The 25,831-nt window shown below is 38.5% G+C and overlaps 5 protein-coding genes across 5 annotated transcripts; 2 read left to right on the forward strand and 3 right to left on the reverse strand.

Annotated features, from left to right (window-relative positions):
- Nucleotides 1-478: 478 nt before the first annotated feature.
- On the forward strand, nt 479-6,629 carry LOC110370890 (protein adenylyltransferase SelO). Its single transcript, XM_064040519.1, has 12 exons — nt 479-757; nt 2,143-2,306; nt 2,505-2,585; nt 2,906-3,069; nt 3,489-3,661; nt 3,981-4,080; nt 4,186-4,346; nt 4,418-4,539; nt 5,023-5,152; nt 5,443-5,569; nt 5,812-5,987; nt 6,471-6,629. Exons 1-12 carry the CDS (start codon nt 614-616, stop codon nt 6,591-6,593), a joined length of 1,665 nt encoding a protein of 554 aa, XP_063896589.1. The 5' UTR covers nt 479-613; the 3' UTR covers nt 6,594-6,629.
- A 931-nt stretch (nt 6,630-7,560) lies between these two features.
- On the reverse strand, nt 7,561-9,319 carry LOC110370902 (probable alpha-ketoglutarate-dependent hypophosphite dioxygenase). The gene is made up of 2 exons (XM_021326905.3): nt 9,006-9,319; nt 7,561-8,230 (listed from the first exon to the last, which is right to left on the reverse strand). Exons 1-2 carry the CDS (start codon nt 9,222-9,224, stop codon nt 7,628-7,630), a joined length of 822 nt encoding a protein of 273 aa, XP_021182580.1. The 5' UTR covers nt 9,225-9,319; the 3' UTR covers nt 7,561-7,627.
- A 3,325-nt stretch (nt 9,320-12,644) lies between these two features.
- Nucleotides 12,645-18,415, forward strand: LOC110370780 (protein adenylyltransferase SelO). The gene is made up of 12 exons (XM_064040347.1): nt 12,645-13,041; nt 13,401-13,564; nt 13,977-14,057; nt 14,649-14,812; nt 15,352-15,527; nt 15,918-16,017; nt 16,178-16,338; nt 16,564-16,685; nt 16,849-16,978; nt 17,187-17,313; nt 17,627-17,739; nt 18,081-18,415. Exons 1-12 carry the CDS (start codon nt 12,850-12,852, stop codon nt 18,201-18,203), a joined length of 1,653 nt encoding a protein of 550 aa, XP_063896417.1. The 5' UTR covers nt 12,645-12,849; the 3' UTR covers nt 18,204-18,415.
- Nucleotides 18,416-18,522: 107 nt separating this feature from the next.
- On the reverse strand, nt 18,523-21,089 carry LOC110370849 (DNA repair and recombination protein RAD54-like). The gene has a single exon (XM_021326836.3). It carries the CDS (start codon nt 20,940-20,942, stop codon nt 18,645-18,647), a length of 2,298 nt encoding a protein of 765 aa, XP_021182511.2. The 5' UTR covers nt 20,943-21,089; the 3' UTR covers nt 18,523-18,644.
- A 522-nt stretch (nt 21,090-21,611) lies between these two features.
- LOC110370870 (leucine-rich repeat-containing protein 47) lies at nt 21,612-25,778 on the reverse strand. The gene is made up of 6 exons (XM_049843086.2): nt 25,034-25,778; nt 24,364-24,792; nt 23,980-24,139; nt 23,604-23,706; nt 23,131-23,289; nt 21,612-22,934 (listed from the first exon to the last, which is right to left on the reverse strand). Exons 1-6 carry the CDS (start codon nt 25,653-25,655, stop codon nt 22,827-22,829), a joined length of 1,581 nt encoding a protein of 526 aa, XP_049699043.2. The 5' UTR covers nt 25,656-25,778; the 3' UTR covers nt 21,612-22,826.
- Between the last annotated feature and the right edge of the window lie 53 nt (nt 25,779-25,831).

Raw genomic sequence — 25,831 nt, forward strand, 5'->3', positions numbered from 1 at the left:
AGTAAATATGGTATCTATAGTATAATGGTACGTAAATGATATTTACATTAAAAAAGTTTAGCACGTGGTAGTATTCTCATTCAGAATGTATGACACGAATACGGTTGCTATGTATAACTCGGTTACATTGCAGATCATCATTGTTCTTCCCAAATCATAAAACTTAGGGTCATCGCACACTGCACTAGCTTTTCATGAAGTTGGGTATTCTTTTTTTATCGGCTGGTATTACTAAACTGACACTGACACTGACGTTTCAAGATGGTGGCTTTCGTTAGTTTATCTGTCAGACACATTAGGACCGGACAGTAAAATCCTGCCATTCACTATCCGATCTTTCCAATGGATCTTTCTCAGAGAAATAATGTGCCTTTCAGATATGGTAAGAACAAAAATCAAGAAAAAATCCTATCGGAAAACTGTATAAAACTCCGAAAAACCACAAACGAGCAAAACTTTCAAACTGATGACTTTGTTATCTGTGGCCAATTGACCGATAGTGACCATAGACATATAAATGGCGGTTAATTTAATCTTTTCAGATTTGTAATGTATTTTTTCTTGTTTTGTTTTAATAGTAGTAGTCATCATTACGTAGGGTAAAAATAACGCAATGAAAATGGAGGGAGAAAGTTCCCCATTGAAGAGAAATTTGACCGAGTGGAGATTCAGTCAATACCCGAAATATATTTTGTTACCGATTGATGAAAATCATGACCAAATTAGATCCAATATAAAGAACGTCGTTTTTTCTGAGGTATTTTAATTATCTCAATCATGACTCTATATTTTAATCCACAGCTAGACATCGCCTAGTTTGATCCTAGAAAAAATGCGCGGTGTGTCAATATTATGTCGGACTTATTTACGACAAAACCAAGTCTGGAAAATATTCCTCACACATTAACATTGCCAATTCTGCTTTCAAATCTTCTAAATTAGATAATATTAATTTTCTCTCCAGCTATCTGGTAATAATAATCATGTACCTACTTAAGTTCAACCGAGGGTGGGGCACTGGTGATCTGTGACACAGGTTTTCATTGAAATACCTACATCAGACACCAGTCTCTCACACAGGTGGAATCTAGGATACGACATAGATTGTTTTATTTTAAGTATTTTTAAGGCACCAACTGTGTAGAGAAAAGGCTTATGTTTAAACACCACCCAAAAAAGTACCTATTTTACTACCAAAAAAATTCTAAACGGTTACCAAAATGGATAAATGGTCACCAAACAACGTTTCCAAAAATATTATTAGATAAAACCATTATTTCTTATTATTGACTACTAAAAAAATTTATGGACGCCTTTAAAATACACTTTAGACCAAATATTATATATTGTCACTACTTAGATGTTACCAATTATGTAATACCATGACTCCTAATTTGGTCATTTTTGTTAGACTAAAAAAGCTAACGATCGCTAGAATATTTCCTAAATACCAATTAATATACTAGGGTTCCCAAACTTACGTCGCTTATTTATTGTTATATGAATTTGTGTGTAACTCAGTGCGTTTAAAATGTAAGCACGCAACATGCAGCAAGCATGGCTTCTGTCACGGCGCTGCGGGCTCCGGCGGTCCCATGCGAGCTTATCGTCGCAGATGGTTTTCACGCTCACCACCGCAGCTTCGGCTTGCTGGCCGGCTCTGCCGGCCAGCCTCAGCCGCAGCGGCGAGCCTTAAAACTACCTGCGCCTCAGCTCGCAGGCCGCCTCGCCCCTCCGCGCCTACGCGGTTTTGAATTGCACTCTAGGGGTAGGGCAGACAAGACTAAGCGGAGTCGGTTTTGCAGCGATTCGTTTTCGTCACTAACTTTGATTTTTGGTAGTAATATTAATATTTTAGTTGGATAGAATTTGGTGACCATTAATCCATTTTGGGAACCAAAAATAATATGTGTGCGAGATTTGCGATTTTTCTGATGTTATTTTATTTTTTTTGGATCATAATATTATATACTTTAGTGCCCTTTTAATAAAGTTTATTTTATTTGGTGCCTCAGCCTAGAGTCTTAAAAATATTTTTGGTGACCGCCTAAATTATACCCTAGAGAAAATAAACGAATTTATTATTATTATTTCTATAGCACCTATACAGGCTCAAAAGATCTAAATATTTTTTATTTCTAGGTTACTCCTCGGCCGTTGGAACGTAACATACGACTGGTGTGCGCTTCTCAAGATGCCTTGACTAATATATTGGACATGGATCCTGACATGGCTAACCGCGAGGAATTCGCCGAGTTTATCGCTGGAAGGAAGCTGCCATATGGAGCGCTTCCTGTTGCACATAGGTATTGTACCTTTTTTGTGGGGGAAATCATCATTATTGACTCCTCTTGCTGATGTTGGGAGGTGTCAGTTTTACTGACTAAAATCCTCTTTTGTTCTGGAGCCCTTTTGTGTACCAGAGCCGTGGTACTTTACCTAAAACACTGTTTCTCCGCAATCCCTGAGTAACAAAATATTAATATCTTTAATTTTTGTTATAGATACGGTGGGCATCAATACGGACTTTGGGTAGGACAGCTCGGTGATGGCAGAGCTCATATTCTCGGAGAATATGTTAACAGGTGACAAGAAAGTAGACTTTTCCAAAGTAAATTGTATTTTAATTAAAGCCAGTCTTATCTTTTACATTATAATTTCTGTCACGTGTTCAGATTAGTGAGAAGAACCAGATTCCAGTACGGCTGCGAAGCAAGACCTCGGGACCCTCTGGCCCCTTAGTTACAGATTACTTAATCCAGAGTCCTTACAACTTTCCTAAAGAGACTGATCTCTATTTTCATAGATACTTACATATAAAGAAACCCTCGAGTTTTTACACGGTCACCTATAGATAGTCTCTCGTTGATAATTCACTTCTCACACACATGATTCTTCTTCGCAGACGTGGTGAAAGATGGCAAGTCCAGCTGAAGGGTTCAGGACAAACACCATACGCTCGTGTTCATGACGGCCGTGCAGTATTACGGTCTGCCATCAGAGAGATGATCGCTAGTGAGGCATGTTACTTCTTGGGCATACCCACTACCAGGGCTGTGGGACTTGTTGGTTCGTTATTTACTTTATCACCTTAGTTTTCTTCAAAATTGTTGTTTGTCGGTAGGTACTTAACTATGCGGTTTTTAGCGTATGTCTCATTATTTAAATGTTTGCAAGATTGTACTTACCTGATTGTCCTCTTAGAGTGCTGCTAAGATTAACAAGTAGAACACATAGGCTCTGTTCAAGCCAAACTGACCGTCAGCCGCCGAATGTTCACTTTTTCGTTCATATCTAACCGACTATACGTTATGCGTAATAGGCATAGACATTCGGCGGCTGACAGTCAGATTGGTTTGAACGCAGCGTAAGCCAGGCTTCTTGAAAGTAAACCATTAACCACTTCCGTCTTATATTTCTAGTACTTCTAGGCATTTCATAATACATAACGTTTGTCGCAAATTCTAATTACAAAGCGTCAATTACAGTGAGCGACGAGGCAATAGTAAGGGATGTGTACTACAACGGATGTCCTCGCAGAGAGCGAGCAGCTGTCGTGCTGCGCTTGTCTCCCAACTGGTTCCGCTTCGGCTCCTTAGAGATCTTATCTAGGACCGGGGAGATCGCTGTGTTGAGGCAACTCTCTGATTTTATCATAAAAGTAGGTGAAGTTCACCAGTGACTTAAATATTCGCAATCTTATTGTTCTTGCACAACTTAATGGCGATTTGCAAATAACTCTCGAACATTAGGTGTAGGTACTCGCATCCGGGTATAAACTACGCACCGTATATTATGTACCTGTATAGTTTTCATACAAATAAATACCTATTTAAATACTTAGTCCTAGACCCCAGTTTCCAACGACACCTAGAAATGGGAAAATAATGTGCAGGAACTCCCAAAATATTTCGAGTCGTCATAGAAGTTAGGCGAGAACTTCTGCCGATGTCTTTTAATGACTGTATACCGGTTTGCAGGAATACTTCCCAGACATTCAACTGACTGATGAGAATCGATTTATTAGAATGTTCTCAGAAATCGCTCATAAAACTTTGGATCTAGTAGCCAAGTGGCAAGGTTAGCTACCTTTGTTCTCACCCTTATTAATTAACTATGTAACTATCTTATGTATCTTCTTTATTTCATGTTTTACCTTCTTTTAATGTCTGTCCCAAACTCCAGGTTTAGGATTCACGCACGGGCTTCTCAATACAGACAATATGAGTCTACTAGGCCTAACAGTGGACTTTGGTCCATTTGGTTTCGTGGACTCATACGATGGTGGTTTTGTAGCCAATTGCTCTGATGGAGAAGGGAGATACGCGCTGGCAAAGCAACCTGACGTAAGTTTTAATATTTCTATACAAAAGTATAGAGGTTCTGGGAGTTATTTTAATGTCGTTTGTAACCATAGGTGGTGGTATGGAACATAGGGCAGCTTGCGAATGCTCTCAAGCCCCTCTTGACTTCGTCCCAACAAGTTCACATGTCGCACATTCTGAAAACATTGGATACTTATTGCAAAAATAAGATACTGTTAGTACATAAGTTTAAATTTCAATGTATGATAAATAATGGAATCAATTGTTACTTTGCAGAAATCTATGGCATAACATTTGATGGAAAATATGTAGCGTTAATTCCGTAAGACGTACTTTCGTACATAATACACATGCAGCAAGGGCCCCACCTTCCGGCTCTCATGTAAACTATTGCACAAAGGAGACAGTTGCCAAGCAACCGAATCTATACTCGACTCGACACGTGTTTCGCCCTCTCCACGGACCATCCCGCACGGCACTCGTCAGCTGCTCGCGCCCGAGCTGGCACGAGCGGCTGATGAGTCCACCCACCCCCTCCCTCCCCCTCCCTCCCATCAAGATGTCACGTGGAAGGGTGAAACAACGCTACATATTTACCCTATCATTTTTTTTTAATATACGCCATTCTGAATTTGTACAGTCAGAAACTGCTCGAAACAGAAAATGTATCTTCCTACGATGAACAAAAATATTTCAGGGAAACATTCCTAATGAAGGTAGGTCTGAAGGAAGAACGTTGGGGTGATGAGCAGCTGGTGGAAAAGCTGTTGGACATGATGCAGCAAACCGGCGCAGATTTCACAGCCACCTTTAGACAACTGGCTGAAGTAAGTTATAAAGTATAAGTAGTCAGAAGTACAGAAGAAAGTTCGAATAAGTCTTACTTAAGTTATAAAAAAGAAAATGAGTTGAGAACCTCCTTCTTTTCGGGAATCCGGTTGAAAATCAAGATTGAGTTCAATTTGTATGCCACTCTTTCACCTTAAATGGCTGAACTGGTTGAAATGAAATTGATGAAGGTAGCTCGTGGTACCCTGTATAAGAAGATGGGATGTTCCCTTAGGATACGGAGAACGTTGTGGGCGAAATTATACCTAAAATGCTTTTTCCAAAACAGTTGGAACCTTGTGAGATGGTCAGCGAAATCAAGTTGGCGGAGAAGTGGTCGTTGAAGCGTCTATCTTCGCACGCGTCGTGGGGATGTTGGTTGGACCAGTACCGCGAGAGACTTGACAAGGAGGCTGGTGAGGAAATAATATAGTACTTTGTCGACTTGACAGCAAGATGGCATTTTGAGGCTTGCTGAAAGGTTTCAATGGATCGATAGGAAATATTACGTTATTGTTATTTGATTTTTTGTATAGGCTTTTCAGCTCTTTCATTAGGATTTATGAAAAATATATTAATCCGTTTACGCCCAAAAAATAACAATAAAAAAACCACTCAGGCGAAATGCACATGATTTTTAGTATTTCTTTCCCTCTAGGTGTTTTGCCAGTGAACAGCCGTGATTGTGGCGTAACGGCGGTAGACGCGAGTTCTAGTGGCTTGTTCGAGGACGAGCGTCGCAGGCGCATGTTGAGCGTCAACCCAGTTTATGTGCCTAGAAACTGGCTGCTGCATGAAGCTATTATTGATGCTGAGCAGGATGATTATCAAAAGGTTTGACACTTAGAAAAGTTAATTAATTAAAGGTCTCTGCACACAGCGGGCGCGGCGCGGCGGGACGGGACGGCGACGCGACACTGAGCTGTTGTAATGTACTAGATATTACGGAGGCCGCCACACAGAGCCGTCCCGTTCGACACGACGTGACGCGACGATCTAGTACATTGTGTCGCGTCGCCGTCCCGTCCCGCCGCGCCGCGCCCGCTGTGTGCAGAGACCTTTAGTGTCGTTAGAGTTATCCTACATGAAAATGCAATATGACATTGTTGGCACAATAATCATTGTCAATGTCCGATTGGTTGAAATCAATAAAAATCAAGGGTTCTATACATCATCTCCCGAGCCTTTTCCAACTATGTTGGAGTCGGCTTCCAGTCTAACCGGATGCAGCTGAGTACCAGTGCTTTACAAGGAGCGGCTGCTTATCTGACCCAGTTATCTGGGCAACCCAATACCTCATACAACTTTGTCTTCTAGGTACGTTTCCTCCTTGATGTTCTTAAGAATCCATTCGAAGTGCAGCCCGAGGCAGAAAAGCGCGGGTTTTCGGCACAGCCACCTCAGTGGGCGTACGCTCTTAAGATTAGCTGCTCCAGTTGAATGTCTTAAATAAATGTTATTTATTTTTGTTTTTCATGGACTGTTTTATTGCTTTATAGCTTCGTTAACATTTGGGAACACGGCAGGAGGAAGAAGAACCCCATTTTGAAGTTTATTCTTGGTCTATTTACTGAACTACTCGTTATTTCTGCACAATAGGTAGTTCTAAATCAGTTTCAAACTCGTTATCTATAAAATATCAGCTGAGATAAGTGATCAGGTCATAATCAAGGTACCTACATGTAAAAATGTATGTACCTTGACTATTATGCTCTTAATTTTTGATGCTGAGAAAATAGGTGATATCTGGCAGCCCTGGGATCTTGGTCTATAACTCGTAGTGGCCAAAGGTTAATTCATTACGATAGGTACCGATTGATTTTTGGTCGTATAAGTGAAGTTATCTAATGTTATACAATTACCTTTTAGGGTTGCGAAGGAATCTTGTGGTACCCAGAACCATTGACGAGATAAGATATTGAGAATAGTGTTCATTTAATACATAGCTAGCTAATTAATGTAGAGTAGTGTATAAACAGTTGCAATCCTAACTATGTAACTATATTTTAATGAGTGTGATGCCCTCTTGATGTCAAGTATAAACAAACAAATAGATTATCATTGATCTTAAACTAATCGGATATGTAATAAGGTACCTATATTGAGTTCTCCTGATGCTGTTTTCAGTTTTCAATCATACACATACCTAGTAGTCATGAATAAAAAAACGAAATGATGAATGGACCTGAGAACCAGATAACCTTTCAGTTAGTAACTAATTTTTCCTGTTGTTACTTAATTAATAATTCACGACCAATTAATATTACTTACATTTTTAGGTTTTGATTGGGATTTGAGTTGAGAGTTTGTCCAGTTGTGTAAATATTTACCTAATTAAATTTCTATTGATGACATCGGAATGTGATCAAACAATGACTCAAACGATTTGTATGAAATGAAAAGGATATTTTAAAATATTCGCAATTTAATAAACATTAAAGTAAAATATACAAAGTAATTAACATAAAACAAAATCAGTGAGCAAATCGGTCGGCCATTTTGGCACTGCGATTAACATTTCTACCTCTCAAAACCAGGTCTTGGCAGGGAGACTTGTGGGTGTCTTCGGTGGGTTCATCATCAGCAGCCCTCAATTGGATCAAGAACATACGCCTAGGTCTGGTAGAAAGGTTCAAATATGAGCCATGGAGGGTTAAGTAAGTGAAAACGATGATCTCTCCCTTCTTAGCGCTCACTGGTGTAGCTTTGTCCAGGGGATACTTTTCTGGATCTACGTAATGGTAAGCTTCGTTCTTCTCATCGTAGATAGTCTTAGGTGGTAGAGGTCCAAGTTTGTGGCTTCCAGGGTAGATAGCAAGTCCACCATTTTCGGGTGTCGTGTCGTCAAGGTGGATGAAAATGGCCAACATGCTGTGCTTCTTAAAAGGGAAGTATGGGTAGTCTTGGTGCATCAGGTAGGGTGCTCCCTTCTCTGGGGGCTTGATGTGAGCTTTGGTGTGATGCAGGAGGATGTCTTTGGTGTCCATGATGTCTTCCATAGCGTCCAGTAAGTTGGAGTTTGTGATTACGCGGGTGAACACTGCGCTGTGCATCTGAAGGTTGTGGATGGACTTGACCTGTAGAGAAAGAATAAATACAAATTAGTTAGTTAACTAAGAATAGTTTGGTAAATGTGGATGCATAAAAAGCTTCCAGTTGCTAACTAAAAATGAATGTAACGAGTGATATACTATTCACGATGCAGATTATGGGTAGGTATAGTAGGTAAGTATATTAAATTGTAGGTAAGTGAAAATATTGTCTCAATTGGCAATCTGCGATTCACTTTAGCAGCTAACGCCGGCTGACATATCAATTAAAGTTTAATAAAAACGTATTCAATTATCGCTCTCGATATTAATTTCAGCTCTGTTGGATACGCACATACCTACCTAAGTACCTTATGGTTTTTATTTTACATTTTTAACACGCGTATTTACTAAAAAAAAACGATGGATTATCATGTATCAGTTAAGGTATATATATATACCTATGCTAACTTCGGGCCCCATCTGGGTTCCCCGAGGGTTGCTGGTATGCGTAAGCGTTTTCTTTGCTTGATTAAAATGTTTGCTTACTTTTCTAATTCGCACATACATTCATATATTTATCCCGACTAGTGATCATTTTTTAATTAAAACCAAAATTCCACAGAAAACATGAATGTTTTCCGAGTAAAAGCTCTTAAAATAAAAGATATGGTAGCGCACTGTATGCATATGACTCTCCGACTATTGAAGATTTGAATTCGATTTATTCGATTAAAATATTGTGGCTTTACTTTTTATAGCCTCAGCGTAACGTACAAACTTCGAGCTTTTAAGCATGCAACAGGGAAGGTAATGAACTTACAGTGACACTGCGGTTGCTGGCCAGGTTCTTCATGTCATTTCCAGCCCAAGCTGCCTCCAGTCCTGTGAGATCTTCTCTGTTTTTGCGGTCGAACAGTTCATCGTACTCAGCAGACATTTCTTCGATTTCTGCTGGTGTGAAGACATTGGACAGCTTCACGTATCCATTGTCCTGCCAACATTTCTTCTGCTCCGGAGTACAAAACTTCAGTTTATTCATTTTGATAATATGGCAGAAGAATTACGGTCACACTGAGAACGTGCGAACTATATTTCTCGCAATTGAAGACTAATTGTTAGCGCGGTAGATGTGCGATTAAATAAAGATGCTCCACGTGACGTATCAATAACAAACCAGCGGTAATCGAAACAAATTGTTTATAAAAACACTTAATTTTTATCTACCATGACATTCGACCTTCAACAAATATTCATAAATAACAATCGAACGATATTTTAATTTAATTTTTATCCCACTGCCTAATAGAATTTTGTTTTTCGCGCGTATTTTGTGTGTTATCCAACTAATATTATGAACGCTAAAGTTTGTATGTATGTAGTACTTGTGTACCTATATAATGTTTTTCTTTCACGTACAAACGAGTGAATAGATTTTGATGATCACTTTATCATCTGGCTACCCTCCTTTTTCCAACTATGTTGGAGTCGGCGCCAGTCACACATGGAGCGACTGGCTATCTGACCTCCTCAACAGAGTAACCTGGGTAAACGGATACCCCTTGGTGAGACTGGTTGACAATGGTTTTGGCCTGACTACCCGTAACAATTACCGAAGATGTTGAAATGACAGTTGGGCCCCACATTTCACGTGCCTTCCGAAACACGGAGGAGTTTGTCATCCATGGATCGACCACGCCGAGCGTTGCGATTTGCGATCGATTGATCTGCGGAGCTTGGTCCTTTTTATCCTAATTTTTATTTTTATGCAGGAGGTAAGCAGGTGCTCCTATTTCTGGGTGTTACCCATCTACGCAGTCGTGGTGGCCTAGTGGGTAAAGGACCAACCTCAAGTATGAGGGCGCGGGGTCGATCCCAGGTCAGGCAAGTACCAATACAACTTTTCTAAGTTTGTATGTACTTTCTAAGTATATCTTAGACACCATTGACTGTGTTTCGGATGGCACGTTAAACTGTAGGTCCCGGCTGTCAGTGAACATCCTTGGCAGTCGTTACGGGTAGTCAGAAGCCAGAAAGTCTGACACCAGTCTAACCAAGGGGTATCGGGTTGCCCGGGTTACTGGGTTGAGGAGGTCAGGTAGGCAGTCGCTTCTTGTAAAGCACTGGTACTCAGCTGAATCCGGTTAGACTGGAAGCCGACCCCAACGTGATTGGGAAAAGGCTCGGAGGATGATGACCCATCTACGCAGTCTGAAGCCAGTAGGACCGGCAAATTCAAATACATAAAATTATTTATTTTGATTTTGAGTCACAATGTTAAATAAAGGATGCCTTATCTACTACCGATGTGGTGCCATTTCATGTACTATAACACAAATTAAACTTCAGGCTTAAGTTATGTGATTGATAACCTGAACTCAAAAAATATATCTACCATGGAAAATTTTATGAGAAACCGGCCATTTTTCAGGCAACAACAAAACTATGAAATTGTATAACTACTGTTGCGTCCGGGATTGTTGATAACCTTTTAATTGAAGTTTACCATAACGATACCATAGTGATACGGTCAGTTGTACGTTACATAACATGACCCTGAGATCACAGCTATCAGCTGTGGTTGCTAGAATATTAATTCGAAAAGGCTTATCTTGTTATGGTCTTATGGGGTCTTGACCTCACAAATAACGTCATATTGCCCCTTGCTAAACTAAATAAAAACAAATCCAGACCACACCGGTCTTGTTTTTGAGTAAATTGTGTTTCAAATTGATAAATCATGCGATCTTTAAGTTACTTGTTTCTTTAAGTTATATTGAAATGTATGGTGATACTGATGATGGTTTTTTGACGTGTCTAGTGTTTGCGATTATAGACCGGCAACTTGGCGAACGGGGCTGATTGTGATCGTTCCCAAGTAGGTAGGACCTATGTTCAGACTTATAAATTTGAGCATACATGTTTCTTTCATGAGCCGTTTTTGTATTGTTCTCCGAAACAGGACAGCATGTGAGGTACCTACACGTACCTATTTTCGTATCTTACAACGTACAAGACTCGTCATGGTGGCCTAGTGGGCAAAGAACCAACCTCTCGAGTATGAGGGCGAGGGTTCGATTCCAGGTCAGGCAAGTACCAATGCAACTTTTCTAAGTTTGTATGTACTTTCTAAGTATATCTTAGACACCAATGACTGTGTTTCGGATGGCACGTTAAACTGTAGGTCCCGGCTGTCATTGAACATCCTTGGCAGTCGTTACGGGTAGTCAGAAGCCAGTAAGTCTGACACCAGCCTAACCAAGGGGTATCGGGTTGCCCGGGTAACTGGGTTGATTAGGTCAGATAGGCAGTCGCTTCTTGTAAAGCACTGGTACTCAGCTGAATCCGGTTAGACTGGAAGCCGACCCCAACATAGTTTGGGAAAAGGCTGGGAGGATGATGATGATGACAACGTACAAGACTCCGTCTTTAATAGTGTCTACCCACGCTTTAACGCCCGTCCTGGAGGAACTATTCCCATCACCCGGATAAAAAGTAAAATATGTTCGTCTCTAGGGTAACAGCTATCATTATCAGCCTTTTCAAAATTTCACCACAGGACACATTGAGCAATGAACGCTATCACCATGCGCGCTCAAAAAATTCTATCTACTCGTGTTTAACCAGTGTGTGTAACCAGTTTAGCTAAGCTTCAAAGCCTAAATCATCTAATAGTTTGTTTGTTGTTTCGAGTCCCTACCTATCTATTTTTTTTATCTCGGGTGTTCATAGGACAGTACTTAAGGCATTGTGTAAGAGAGAGCATAAGGCAGTTAATATGGGAAGTAGGTACATAAGGGAGTGCATAAACAAAATAAGGGATTATACAGAGCACGTAGGGAGTACATATATACGATCCTACAGACTAGATACATTTTCGTCCTCTCTGAGCTTTGATCGTCAAAATAAGTTTGAAATCGTTTGAAGATGTGGTTTGAAGTTGTGGTAGCCTAGTGGGTAAAGTGCCAACCTCTCGAGTATGAGGGTCTGGGTTCGATTCCAGTTCAGGCAAGTACCAATGCAACTTTTCTAAGTTTGTATGTACTTTCTAAGTATATCTTGGACACCACTGGGTGATAAAAAGGAGAAGGAAAACATCTTGAGGAATCCTGGACTATGTCTGAAATCACCAACCCGCATTGAGCAAGTGTGGTGATTAGTACTCAATCCTTCTCCGTGTGAGAGGAGGCCTGTGCCCAGCAGTGGGACGATAAAAAGGTTGTAATAGTAGTATAATAGAGCTTTGATCCACTCTCTAGACCCAATTTAATTGTGCAATATTACGAATGGAGAAAATTTATTAACAGTATAGAATTAAAATTGAAGATTGCGCAGTGATTTTTAGCGACTTATATTTCTTCATTGAAAAATACTTATACCGTCTACTCTGCCACTAACATTCAACATCAGACATCATTTCTGATCGTATTTCTAACTGTCACGATGACTGGCAAGGCATTTGACAGCTCATCCTACGTCGTTTCTCTGTTTTGTATTTGCAATATTATCAAACTGAAAAGTATTCCTTATTTCCTTGGAATAAAGCTCATTATTCCATTCAAATTATAGTCTATCACTTGCTAAAATCTCAATAACAAACTGAGATTGTAATTTCATACTAGCAGGATCTGTAATTACCTTAAAGTCTAGTGTCGGTACGTAACTCGATGAAGAGAGCTTTTTGTGTGCTAGCGGCGCTTATGAACGAGCAGAAACATAGTGTGATAGGCAAAATGAAACCATTAACTAATTTTAAAGAGTGGAAGTTCCGTGATCCTCCGAACTATGCTGCATTGCCTATTGATGAGAATCCGGAGTACAATGTGCCGATGGCTGTGAAAGATGCCGTGTTTTCTAAGGTAAGAATAATAATAGTGTTATCTTGTTATGAACTTATTGCGACATATTTAATCAGCTAAATAAACATGTAGGAGGCAAAGTCTTGACATAACTACTTTTGAATTTCCTTTACTGGTATAAGGGGGGAAAGGAAGGCTATGATCACTTGAAAACTTAGATACAAATAAATATAAGGTACCTACTCATAGAGTCATGTTCACTATGTGTTATGATACTTGCTGTCTGTTAACAACAAAGTAAATGAAAAATAATGCCAAATCCCTCTAAAAAGAATCATAAAAATGTCCTCGAACATGGTTTGTATTATATCCATCCATATTCTTCTACGAGACACTACTTTTCATAATACCATTTCCAGGTACCAACAGAGCCTTTAACGGGCAAGCTACATCTAGTGTGTGCGTCAGACCCTGCCCTCATAGATCTGTTAGACTTGGACCCTTCAGTGGCTGATACTGAGGATTTCATCAACTTTGTGGCCGGTGCTTATCTGCCCGAAGGAGGGTTGACCGTTTCACATAGGTATGGTTGCCGAGTATTTTAACTTTTATCAAATACCCAAGATTATAATGATCTTACTGCCAAAAAAGATACAGAGGTGTTTGTCACATGTTTAAGAAAATTATGTATGGAGAATTTCCCTTGACCATGTGTCAAAAGCCTGTATCTTTTTTGCAGTAAAATACTTTTAAAGATCTACCACAGATATAATGAACAAGGAAATATGCCTGTTAGTAAAAAAAGTATTGAGACCCTTAACACATCTCCTGAATTATATATTTCTGTAAGACCTACTTATCATCTACAAAAAACAATATACCAATAATTTGTTAACAAAAAAGAAACTACATATTTTTGAAAAGCTATACAATTTGCCCTTCAAAATGAAAAAGAGATAATAACAAATAACGATTGATATATTTTTATATACTAGATATGGAGGTTATCAATTTGGATTCTGGGCAGATCAACTGGGTGATGGCAGAGCTCACATTCTAGGAGAATATGTGAACAGGTATTTATAATTTTTAAATTTTGTCCTTATGTAGACTTATGACTAGAAACTACCCACTAGAAAACTTGTAGCATCCACATCTCTTTAGTACTGGAGGTATGCCTTTAGGATTCTAAAGTAGTTCTAGAATTTGACACTATACAAGAAATACCTTCTAATCACTGTTGGGCTAAACAAATACCAATTCTTGCTTACTGCCAATATTGGACATGTCCATTCAAATCTGTCTGACAGAAGCCACTTCCAACCCGAGTCTATAGGCTACAATGTTCATGTATGATACAATTTTATTACGTCTAGACTTTAAAGAAAGCATAATCCTTGAGTTCGTCAAATACTAGTCTCTCTAGCTTAAAAAAATATTGATGTGTACTAGTAAAAAAAATGTTAATGTGGTTGATACAGTTACCGGCACGGATGTCGGGCCCTGACCTTCACATGCGCACAAGCGATTTCCTGCCTTATTGCCTTATGCGTACGGGTGCGCAAAGCGATCCCCACTCTTCCGCCGAGAGCCCGACATCCGTGCCGGTAACTGTATGTATGTATAAACTATTAACTGAAATATCAATTATCACTTATTCATTTCAGCAAAGGTGAATCCTGGCAGCCGCAACTGAAAGGCTCTGGTGAGACGCCGTACTCCCGCTTCGGCGACGGTCGCGCGGTACTGCGCTCGTCCATCCGGGAGATGATCGCGTCGGAGGCCTGCCATTACCTCGGCGTGCCGACCACTAGGGCTGCTGCTTTGGTGGGTAAGGTGGCTTGGCTTGTTTTTAACCTTCATTTAACTTATATACGGGTCTCTTGCGAGTTGTTGGCTGATATGGGCCTGTGATGGACGGCTACCTTCAATAGAATAAGCTCAAAAGATTATGTTCTACAAATTGAACGGAATAACAGGTCTTTTCGATCTGTCCTCAGAATAACGAATGACCAAACCATATAAGAAACTCTCTGATAGGCTATTAGAAGCTAATCTGACGAATAAATTATATCTTTTAGTTTCACTTGTCTTGGATACCAATCTCTGCCAGAAATTATAAGCAGCCTTTATCGTTCAAGATAGCATTAACCATCAAATAACTGACTGGTCACCAGACCAGTGAAACCGGGCCTTTTTTATGGGAAATCATAAAACTACCCTGCGGTGGGTTAGCAGCGGTGACTCTTACTGACTAAAACCCATCATGTTCCTTCGTAGTCCTTTTATCTACCAGGACCGCGGTAACTCTTTCGAACAATTCCGCAGCCCTATGAAACCGGGACCTTAAAATTATTTTAATTTCCTCAGTAAGCGACGATCACAAAGTATGGCGTGACAAGACATACAGCGGTCGGTCGCGGCAAGAACGCGCCGCTACCGTCATGCGGCTCGCAAACGCTTGGTACCGCATCGGCTCGCTAGAGATACTGCTCAAGAGGAAGGAGCCACATACACTCAAGTTGTTGGCTGATTTTATCATTGACGTACGTTATTTTTGTTAGAAAATAACTGTTTTCCCGTTCAGTTTCTGTTTCACCCGCATCCCGCATCCATAACTGCATTCCGTAGCCGGATGGTAACAAAAACTGTCCTTCTCTCGGGTGTAAGCCTCAACCTCGCCTCAACTTTTTAGCGTAAACTGTTCATTCAGACACTCTTAAGTAACATAATGCAATTGATACGACTTTCTTTTATATAGTAAAAAGTAGATGTCGCAAAATTCTATCACTGTTGGGGCGACCTAGACTTTATTTGTAGCCGGGTACTGAAAGTACTATCCATGGATCGTGGGTTATCTAGCTCGTGGTGAATAAAACATATGAATAGGTATAAAACCTAGTATGAAATTAATAAAACCGTCTTGTTATTAACAGAATCATTTTCCTGAAGTTGCAAGTTCCGGAGAAGATAAGTATGTGAAATGGTATTCGGAAGTCGCTCACAAGAATCTAGACATGGTGGCGACGTGGCAAGGTATGGTCCATTCAGAGCTTTCTGTAGTGATATCGACACCCCGGACTAGTTTTTTTTAATCTGCCCTTTTCTAAAAACTACACCGAAAAAGAGAATTGTTTCTTAGGCAATTTAACATCCTTGTATAAATAAATATAAAACCCTTTTTGATTTTTTCCAGGTCTCGGCTTCGTTCACGGCGTGCTTAACACAGACAACGTTAGCTTATTAGGCCTGACCATAGACTATGGCCCATATGGGTTTATAGACCACTACTACGAACATTATGTGCCTAATACTTCGGACGATATGGGCCGTTATGCGTACAACAAACAACCAGAGGTAAGTTTTGCTAGACTGCATACGTTACTTTACTGGTACACAATTTCAATCTAATATATGCCCTAAACCATTAGGCATAAAGCACAGTTTAGATTGTTTAATAAAATAATGTGGAGTTTTATTTTGAATAATTAAACTTGTGCCTTATGTATTACATGCTAAGGTATATATTAGAATGGTGAATATGTATAAGTAAAACATCTATACCTATACCTTTTTTTACAGATTCTAGTGTGGAACTTGGGCAAGCTAGCTGAAGCTATGGAGCCAATATTATCGGACGCACAGAAGCAGGAGATCAAAGATATTCATGCCACTCTTGATGACTATGTCAAAACTAAAGTATTGTAAGTGAATATTGTTAGAAATCCTTTTATTACATCACATAATTTGCCTAGCCTTTTCCCAACTATCAGCATTTGAGTACCATTTACATCATACGAACCAATATCCCTTAGTAAGATATGTTAAATAAAATGTTTTCAAGTATCTAATTTTACTTCTTTCTAGAAAAACATATCTACTAAAGCTTGGTCTCAAAGAAATCCAAGATGGCGACCACAAACTGGTGGAAGATTTGTTTACAGTGATGCAGTTGAAAATGGCGGACTTTACAGCTACGTTCAGACAACTTGCTGAGGTATTTTCCTGTAATATTTAATTCTAATATGTCACGTCATGCATGTATTATTTAAATCATGATAATAAGAGCAGTTTCTTGAGAAATTTGGACTTTATTCCATCTACATAAAGGATTTAGTAAACATTTTACTTATGAATTGTTTTTTTAAATTATGATTATAAGTATAGGTATGTGCTAATAAACTAAAATAATGTTTTTTAATTAGGTAGAACCACATCAGTTATTGGACAAATCAGTGCTGGAGACAAAATGGTCCCTGAACAAGTTTAGTGGTGAACCAACTTGGGAGAAATGGGTGCAAGCATACCAAGAAAGACTGAAGAATGAGAACGGTGAGAATCTCTAATTTCAGTTTTTTATTAAATGTTCTGGACACTAAAGTCTTCCCATTGTGACCTGATCAGCCATAGTTATTTAGCCCCCATGTTTATTACTAACTTGCAACGAAGGATTCACCCGCGTCCCGTGGGAACTACTCCGCCTAACCGGGTAAATCAACTACCTAACACTGAAAGAATTTTTCAAATCGCTCCAGTAGTTCCTGAGATTAATGCGTTCAAGCTAAAAAACGATCGTCAGCGATAATACTTAGCTATATTTCATTAACTTTATTTTCAGAAAAATATTATTTGTTTATGATTACAGTAAGTGAAGACGAGCGACGTGAGCGCATGGTGAGAGTGAACCCGCTGTATGTGCCCAGAAACTGGATGATGGAAGAGGCCATCAAAGATGCTGAGAACAATGACTTTGAGAAGGTAATGCTAGAACAACTAATTAAAATCAACATTTGTACATTGTAGATTAGTGGTACGAAGTTTTACATAGGTTATTCTGCCTAGCTATACAGTTCTTACAAAACTCAATGGCGGTTCGTCACTAAATTCCGAGCACAAGTACTCGCATGTACCTAAAATTCTGCACAGCGATTCGCGCGATATTCTGTGAGGACAAAAAGTTTGGCGTTTTAATGTATTATCTCTCTAAAATAAGACGGAACGAATATACATAAATAATTTAATGCATAGTGCACTTTAAGTAAAAATTACTTATTCTTTTTTCATCACATATTTTTTAACAAATTAATAATGCTTTTCAGGTCCGATTCCTACTGAAACTCTTCCAAAATCCTTTTGAAATAAATGAAGAAGCTGAGAAGAGAGGGTACTCTTCACAACCACCAAGCTGGTCTTATGGACTCAAGCTTAGCTGTTCCAGTTAATTATTATGTTTAAGCTAAAAACGCACATATTGAAGTGTTGTAAAACAATGCTTGTAAATTTTGAATTTAAGCTGAAATGTTAATAAAGTGATGCCTCTGTAAATCTGTTAATTATATTTTTTGGTCCAGTGTAGCTTATTGAGATAGATAAATACATATATTATGAAAGTGGAGGTATATAATTAATTTGTTATTCTACATAAATGTAATTTATATTTTTTTATAAATATAAGCTTAATATATTATGCTGTTATAATACTTTTTTTATTTAACCCCAAATGACGGTATGTTTAAGAACAGGAATAAAATGAAAAGCAAATTACAAAAAACACTGGTAATTAAAAATATATTTTCCATAATGTAGGTGTTTAAACTAAAAGAACAACTATTTACAATCAACATAATTTTCCTTCTGGTATAAAAATGGCCAGCATTAAATATTCACTCATAATCTTCATCAGCACTATCATCAGGTTCTGAATAATCTTCATCAATGTCTACCTTCCTTCTTTTGGGGTCCGGAATATTTTCCTTCTCCTCTTCAATAGCCTTTGGAGCCTCAGTTTGGGCAGACCTATGGTGGAACACAAAAGAAATACTCTTTGCCAAATCCCAGCACTGCTTCAGAACTAAATCTGCCAAATTCTTCTTGTCTGCACAGTGGTACCAGTTAGAGAGGTCAGATGTACAGTCAGAATTCTCTGGAGGAATTGTCACTTGGATGTTGTTCACACATCTCTTACATTTGAACTTACTGTGCGTGTCTGACAATGTGTTCTCTTCTAATCTAAACAGATCTTTTAAATCTTCTGAAGTGAAGTGCCTCAGAGACTCCTCGTTCTGATCTACAACTGTGTCACTGAGGGCCTTCTTGTGTGCTTGTCTTTGGAATATTTTCTCTTCTATAGTTCCTGTAGCTAATAGCCTGTAAATGTAGCATGGTTTCTTCTGTCCATCTCGCCAGACTCGCGCCATCGCTTGGTCATCATTAGCAGGGTTCCAGTCAGGGTCAAACATGATAAGTCTGTTTGCTCCAATGAGATTCAGTCCACAGCCACCAGCTTTAGAGCTGAGCATGAATATCCATTCTTTATTTTCCTTATTATTAAAACTCTCAACTACTTTAGCTCTCTTCTTGATTGTCATTGAGCCATCAAGTCTTACATAAAGGTAAGATCTTTTTCTACACAATTTTTCAAACAAATCTAAAGTTTGTGTGTAATTTGAAACCAGCACAATTTTATCATCAGTGTTTGTCTTCAAATTGGCTAATATACAGTCAAGGATCATGAGTTTCCCTGATAATTCTGGTTTTACATCTTTAGTATCGTAATTGCTTGGTAATAGACTCATGGCCTTTTCAAAACCTTCTGATCTTTCTATTATTTTATCATAAACTAAATCAGGGTGGTTACAGAGCTTCTTAAGAGTAGTGATGCTTGACAGAGCACTAAGTGTGTTGCCCTTTTCACCACTCCCACTGAACTTATTGCGGATGGCATCAGAATTGATGAAGTTCTTATACAATTCTGTTTGAAGGGGAGTCATCTTCACACATATGACTTGTTCAAACTTAACAGGTAGGTATTTAGTCAGCAAGCTGCTAGTTCTGCGGATCATACATTTATTTACAATTGATGTTAACGTTGACAGACATTCCTGAGCCTTTTCTCTTTCAGAGGGAGTGGCTAAAGCATCCTGGCCTCTAAGAATTGGATTCTCATATCTCTTCTTGAATTCATGTGCTGTTCCTAAGATACCTTCATTTACAAAATGAACTAAACTGAAGTATTCTGTCAAATCATTCTGGATTGGAGTCCCAGATATTAAAATTCTTCTTCTAGCCTTTAAACCCATTAGTGCTTGATATGTCTGGTTCTCAGAGTTTTTCAGTCTATGTCCTTCATCACATAAGACTAATCCAACTTCAGACGAGTGTAGAATATTGGAGTAAATTCTGAATGTTTCATATGATATGATTAGAACTGGGGTTGCTACCCGAGTTGTACTGTATGTGTTCATGAACTGCTGTAGTTTCAAAGTAATGTCGGCTTTAGATCCTCCATCCATTGGCAAAGCATTGATCCTCTGTCCTAACCACTTGTGGATCTCATTGTACCAGTTCTTCACCAAACTGCTAGGGCAGACAATGATTGCTTTGCAGATTGTAGGTTTACAATCAGGTCCTTGCCTCAAGAGTGTCCACAGTAGAGTAATACACTGTAAAGTTTTACCCAGACCCATTTCATCTGCCATGATACAGCCATAAGCGTTCTCTATCTGTTTCCCAGTGACACAGTCGTACATGAACTGGACGCCTTCTCTCTGGTGAGGACGCAAGATGTTCCCGAGCACTGGGTCCACAACAACGGCCACTTTGATGTCATTTGGACTCATTTTCATCTTCTCATGTTCGGGAATATAAGGCGGCCGGTATAATACCAATGCATTTGGTTCATCTGGGTCGTGCAGAGCGCGCCTAACCTGAGTGCGCTTTAGACCCAAACTTTTACCGCAGAATGAGGATACATAGTTAGGTATGGGGACCTTGAAAGGCTTGTTGAGTATCTGTCTGATTAATTGCTCGTGTTCAGAAGCAGACAGTGCTTGTGAAGCTGATTTCTGAGTGAGGGGTATTTTGGTGCATTCCCGCCGTTTATTTCGTTTGGACTCTAGCAGAGGACTTTTGAAGACGGTGTTGTTCGAGCCAATCTGGCTCGGCGCTTGGCTCCGCCGCATTTTACTGTTTCATTAGGCCATTTGAAAGTTTGAAAATGAATTGAAACACTGAAAGAAGGCACACACCTGTTTGAACTTGTTTTTGAAAACACAGAATTTTCTTGGTTGATTTCTGACATTGACGTTTAAAATTTTCGGTGTTGCCCATGAAATAAAAATTTTGCTCTTATCTTCACGCTTTTTGCTTTAGGAGCTTACCGAAGTGTAAAGCTTTTTTACAAAAACGGTTCAGTCAAAATTGAGATAATCGGGCCCAACATACATGCTGCTCAAACTGAAAACCTCCTTTTTTGAAGTCGGTTAAAACTAAAATTGTTCGCTCGTGGTTGTCATGAGATCCGATATTATAATTTGTATTCAATGGCTACATAGAATGGCTATAAGATATTGGGAATATGCATTGAATTTGGCACCTTGTCTAGTGATGATTGCCAAAAAATAAATGGAATATTACCTACTGAAGTCGAAGAAGTTCTTGTTACAATGGATCAAAATCCTCTAAAATATAAAATGTTTTTCACTCTGCTCTTGTTAAAATATACACTTCCAAAACTGCAATCATTTAGTAAATAATAAATAATACAGAAACCGCTTTGAATGCGGTTTCTTGCTAGGTAATTTATTCAGGGTTCATTCAGGGAATAGACTTAATTAAAATGAAACAAAATGATGGATACAAAAATACTTATTTTAAAAAGAAAACATTTAACAAAAACTTTCTCTTACTTTTTAAGTTACAATCGGTAATGATGTGTCACATCAGTACTTTACTAGCATGATTCATCACAGACAAATTTTAAACTTATTTAAAGCATACATCAGCTGGTTTTTGAGTCCGAAACATAGAGAGGACCTGCTATAACAAGTTTTACAAAACATTTTATCCTTTCTACCAATATTTTACACGTGAATTGGTATTAAAGTACGTAAAGGTTTAGTTACAATTATAAAGTTTCTAAATCATTTTAAACACACAAAGCAACACATTTAATTAAATGAAAGGTATACAATTCGAAAAATTACTATTCAATATTAATCAACTTAAATTTTCATAAAAGTAATAATTTTTATATGAAATGAACATGGCAAATTAAGTAATCAAGTATTTATTTTTGACTGTCGTCAATCATGGGAGGGATATAGTTTAATCAAAATACTTACAAATGTTTTTTTGCTATATGCTTACCTGTTACTGTCGCACCACAATTCAACTAAGATCACAAGACAGAGAGAAGACAGCATACATAGCAAAAGAACGAGTATATGTAAGCCTTAACAACTTTGGTGTTAGGGTGCGTCCACATCTGGCGAATGACACTCGCAAGCTGCGGGCGTGCATTTTTGTTCGAGCCTTGCACAAAACAATTGCCGTGACTGCACGACGACTGCCAGATGTGGACGCACCTTTATATAATCATTTTTATGAGCATCAGCTTCGAATTACAATATTAAGTGTATTTTGTGCATTCATTGGTTAATATTATGGCTATACATGTCAATAAACAATACAATTTTTTAATGGGGTGGGCAAGATATTATTAGTGTTATGTTATTATGTACTATGGAGAATGAATTGATTTCTTAGGCACAAGTTATGTATTAATTAGATAATATATTTTTGGGACAGATCTTTATTTGAACCCGTTGTCAAATTTTGCAATTTTCTTTTATATCGCTACTTTATACTGGTACCAAATTCGGAAGAATTCCAAACGATGATACCAATATTGACGCCATCTTTCTCCATTCGCGACCAACATTTGGGGCAATGCTAACTCTCAAAGCTATTTAAAAAGTGTTGGATCCAATATTGGGGCCAAAGTAATCGTCATATCTTCATTGATATCTCCCGCCTCTTGGAAATAGTTAGAAAACATGATTGTATTACTTCTTGTTGTTCCGCACAACCTTAATATTAGTGCCTTCATACACGCAGTCAGTTCTTGAAGGGTACACATTCTTCAGGTTTCCTTCTAGATCCACAACTTTCACCTAAAAGACATAAAAAGTATATGAGTTAATTTTATTTTTAAACCGTTTTTCACTATAGAAGAAATTATAGTTTTAAAACTTATAAAAAAATAATTTAATTCACACATTTAGTCAATTATTTTGTGGCTACTTCTGAGGTTGGTTTAATGTTATTAAGCAATTTACTATTCATTGATGATGGTTTCTCCGAAATTACCTGTTGCACAGTGAGTGTGTGGAAGGCGGACCCTGGCTCCTCAGGCCCCAGCCCCAGCAGCAGGCACTCCTGCAGCAGCTTGTTCATCACAGTCTTGCAGGCACCCAGTGAAGTGTGGGACGTCACCTCCACCAACATTGCCTTGCTGTCTTGAGACATCTGCATAAAAATGTAATTGTGTTTACTATTATAAATGCGAAAGTTTGTTTGTTTGTTAGGCTGTCACAAACAGTTCTCCATGTGGGTATAAAACCTAATTTCAACTGATACCTATCATGAATGAGTTTCGGCGCAGTTCCTCGCGCAATTTTGCGTGACCCATATACCCATTTAGATGGAAGTTGGCAATGGAGTTAAAGTTTTACCCTGAGAAGGAAGCTACTTTTTACCGTGTTCAGGAATTCATTGGGACGCAGTCATGGCTAAAATCTAACGTCTAATAATAACATACTTTACTGAATGCAAGGCCATACCTTGGTATCCTCAGAGTTGGTGATGGGTGGGAAGCTGATGACCTTGCCACTGGAGTCCTCTAGACATGGGTACAAGGGCTTGCCTTCTAACAGGTACAAGTATCTGTAACAGTAAAGCATACCATGTTATGTTAGTGACTTTTTGGTATGTAATCTAGTATGTAAATTAGCTAAGATTCCTAATTGGTTTCCTATAGGATTCAAATATGTATAATCAAATAGTATAATTCGTGTGGCAGTTGGTTCAGTAACAAATCGTTTTTGGATGTTACTTGCACATTAACGCTACCTTCTACATGTCATGACAACTATTGACGATTTCCAAAATTGCGTTTCCAATAATATCAAAATATTTTTAAATACTAATGGTGCATACTTGTGTATCCCGGAGTAGACATTCCTCTTCTTCTCCTTGCGCAATGCTTCAGCTTCAGCCGTGAGCTGTTGGAAAAGCTGTTCCCCGGAGTATGGCCTCAGCCTCGACAGGGGGGTCAGTTTCAGGGCTGCTGGAGGCTTTGCTGTGTATACTAGGTCACCTGTTAAAATAACAATTTTGAAGAACAAACCCAATTTTTTTTTCTAATGATTGTCTATTTAGAAGCTAGTAAAGTAAAAGTACATAGTTATTAAATACTTTTTTCATAGAAACTATAGGCATATTAAAAAAGTTACTAAAAATTTAATTGTTTATTGAAAGAAAAGATTGCTTCTGGAATACAAAATTATGATTCATCATAATGCTAAGTAACAATATACTAACCTGGTGCAATCTTATTCAAGTCATGTGTAGCAATAGTAGCAATATTCCTCTTATCACAAACCGTGTCATGGAGTTTAGTTTGCATCTGTATGAACTTCTTGAAGCTGGTCTCATCAAAGCAGAGATCAGTTACGATACAGCAAAGGATATATGGACGGACGGCAGCTACTTGTGACTCAATGATCTTCACTCGTAATATATCATCTTCTACATGTAAAATCTTCAAGGAATGGCAAAGGTCACACTCGGTTTCTTCCGGAGTTGGTTCCTCCTTCTTGCCCTTCTTACCCTTACCCTTGCCAGCGGGTTGGGTCTGGTCGGCCTTGGGGCAGTGGTCGCGGATGTAGTCCACTATTTGCTTGGTGCGACACTGGTCAACTAGCTTCATGAATCTTTTGTCAGTGAATTTGTTTCCTTTGAGGTTTATTTCTGTAAATATTTATTAAGTTAGTACTATAGACACTTTTTATTTTAAATGCACAACTTACATAACAATGATTCCTCATTGTGTAATATTTAGACAATTACTATAAAATTTCATCAGCTTATTTATCCCACTGAAATGATTCATACATACTAGTGGAATCATTTCCCTGAACTAAAATAAACATGTTTCTATAATGATGATAATGTTTTATCTTACTTTCTAATAGGTACATAATAAGCTTACCTTTCAACTTGGACATGTTGGCTAACTCTCCAGGGACAGTTTTCAGTTGATTATCTCCAATGTCGAAATTCTTTAATGATGGCAGGCTACGCACAATGTAGCTGGGCAACACCTCTATAGCATTGCCTTTGATTTTCAGATCAGTCATGTGAAGTAATACTGCATTCTCCAAGTCCAAGAAACTGGTCAATTTATTGTTTGACACATCAATGGTTAGCAAATGTGGAAAATCCGTAAATTTTGGCATTTCTTCTATTTCATTTGAACTAAAATTGATACTCGTCAATTCTTTCATGTCGTTTAGAGACTCTGGAATACTTTTCAGCTGGTTCCTTGATAAATCGAGCACTTTCAACTTCTTCAAAGAGGTTATGTTTTTATTGAAATCTGTTATTTTGTTACCGAATAACAGCAAGGATTGCAGGTTCACAAGACGACTTATATCGTCGGGTATCGCTGATAGACATGTATCACTGATATTTAGGAGGTTAATATTTGTTAATTGAAAGATACCTTTGTCTAAACCGCTTTCCGAAATTCGTTTCGAAATAGCCGCACCCGCCAATTTGATTTCATGACGATTTTCCGACTTTGCAGTCGTTACTTCTGGCCACGCACTCATTTTTGCAAATAAATGATTATTAAGAAAAAAGTCTACTCTGTTGAAGTGGTATCAAATTGAAATTTAATAAGAAAAACGCGCGCCACGACGGTTGCGAACCGAAAACATGAAAAAAATCAAATGACGTCAAGTCAATCTGACAACAAAATTATTGACATTGACACTTTTTTGGGATT

This window comes from Helicoverpa armigera, chromosome 22 (assembly GCF_030705265.1).
Source record: "Helicoverpa armigera isolate CAAS_96S chromosome 22, ASM3070526v1, whole genome shotgun sequence".
Classification (NCBI taxonomy): Eukaryota; Metazoa; Arthropoda; class Insecta; order Lepidoptera; family Noctuidae; genus Helicoverpa; species Helicoverpa armigera.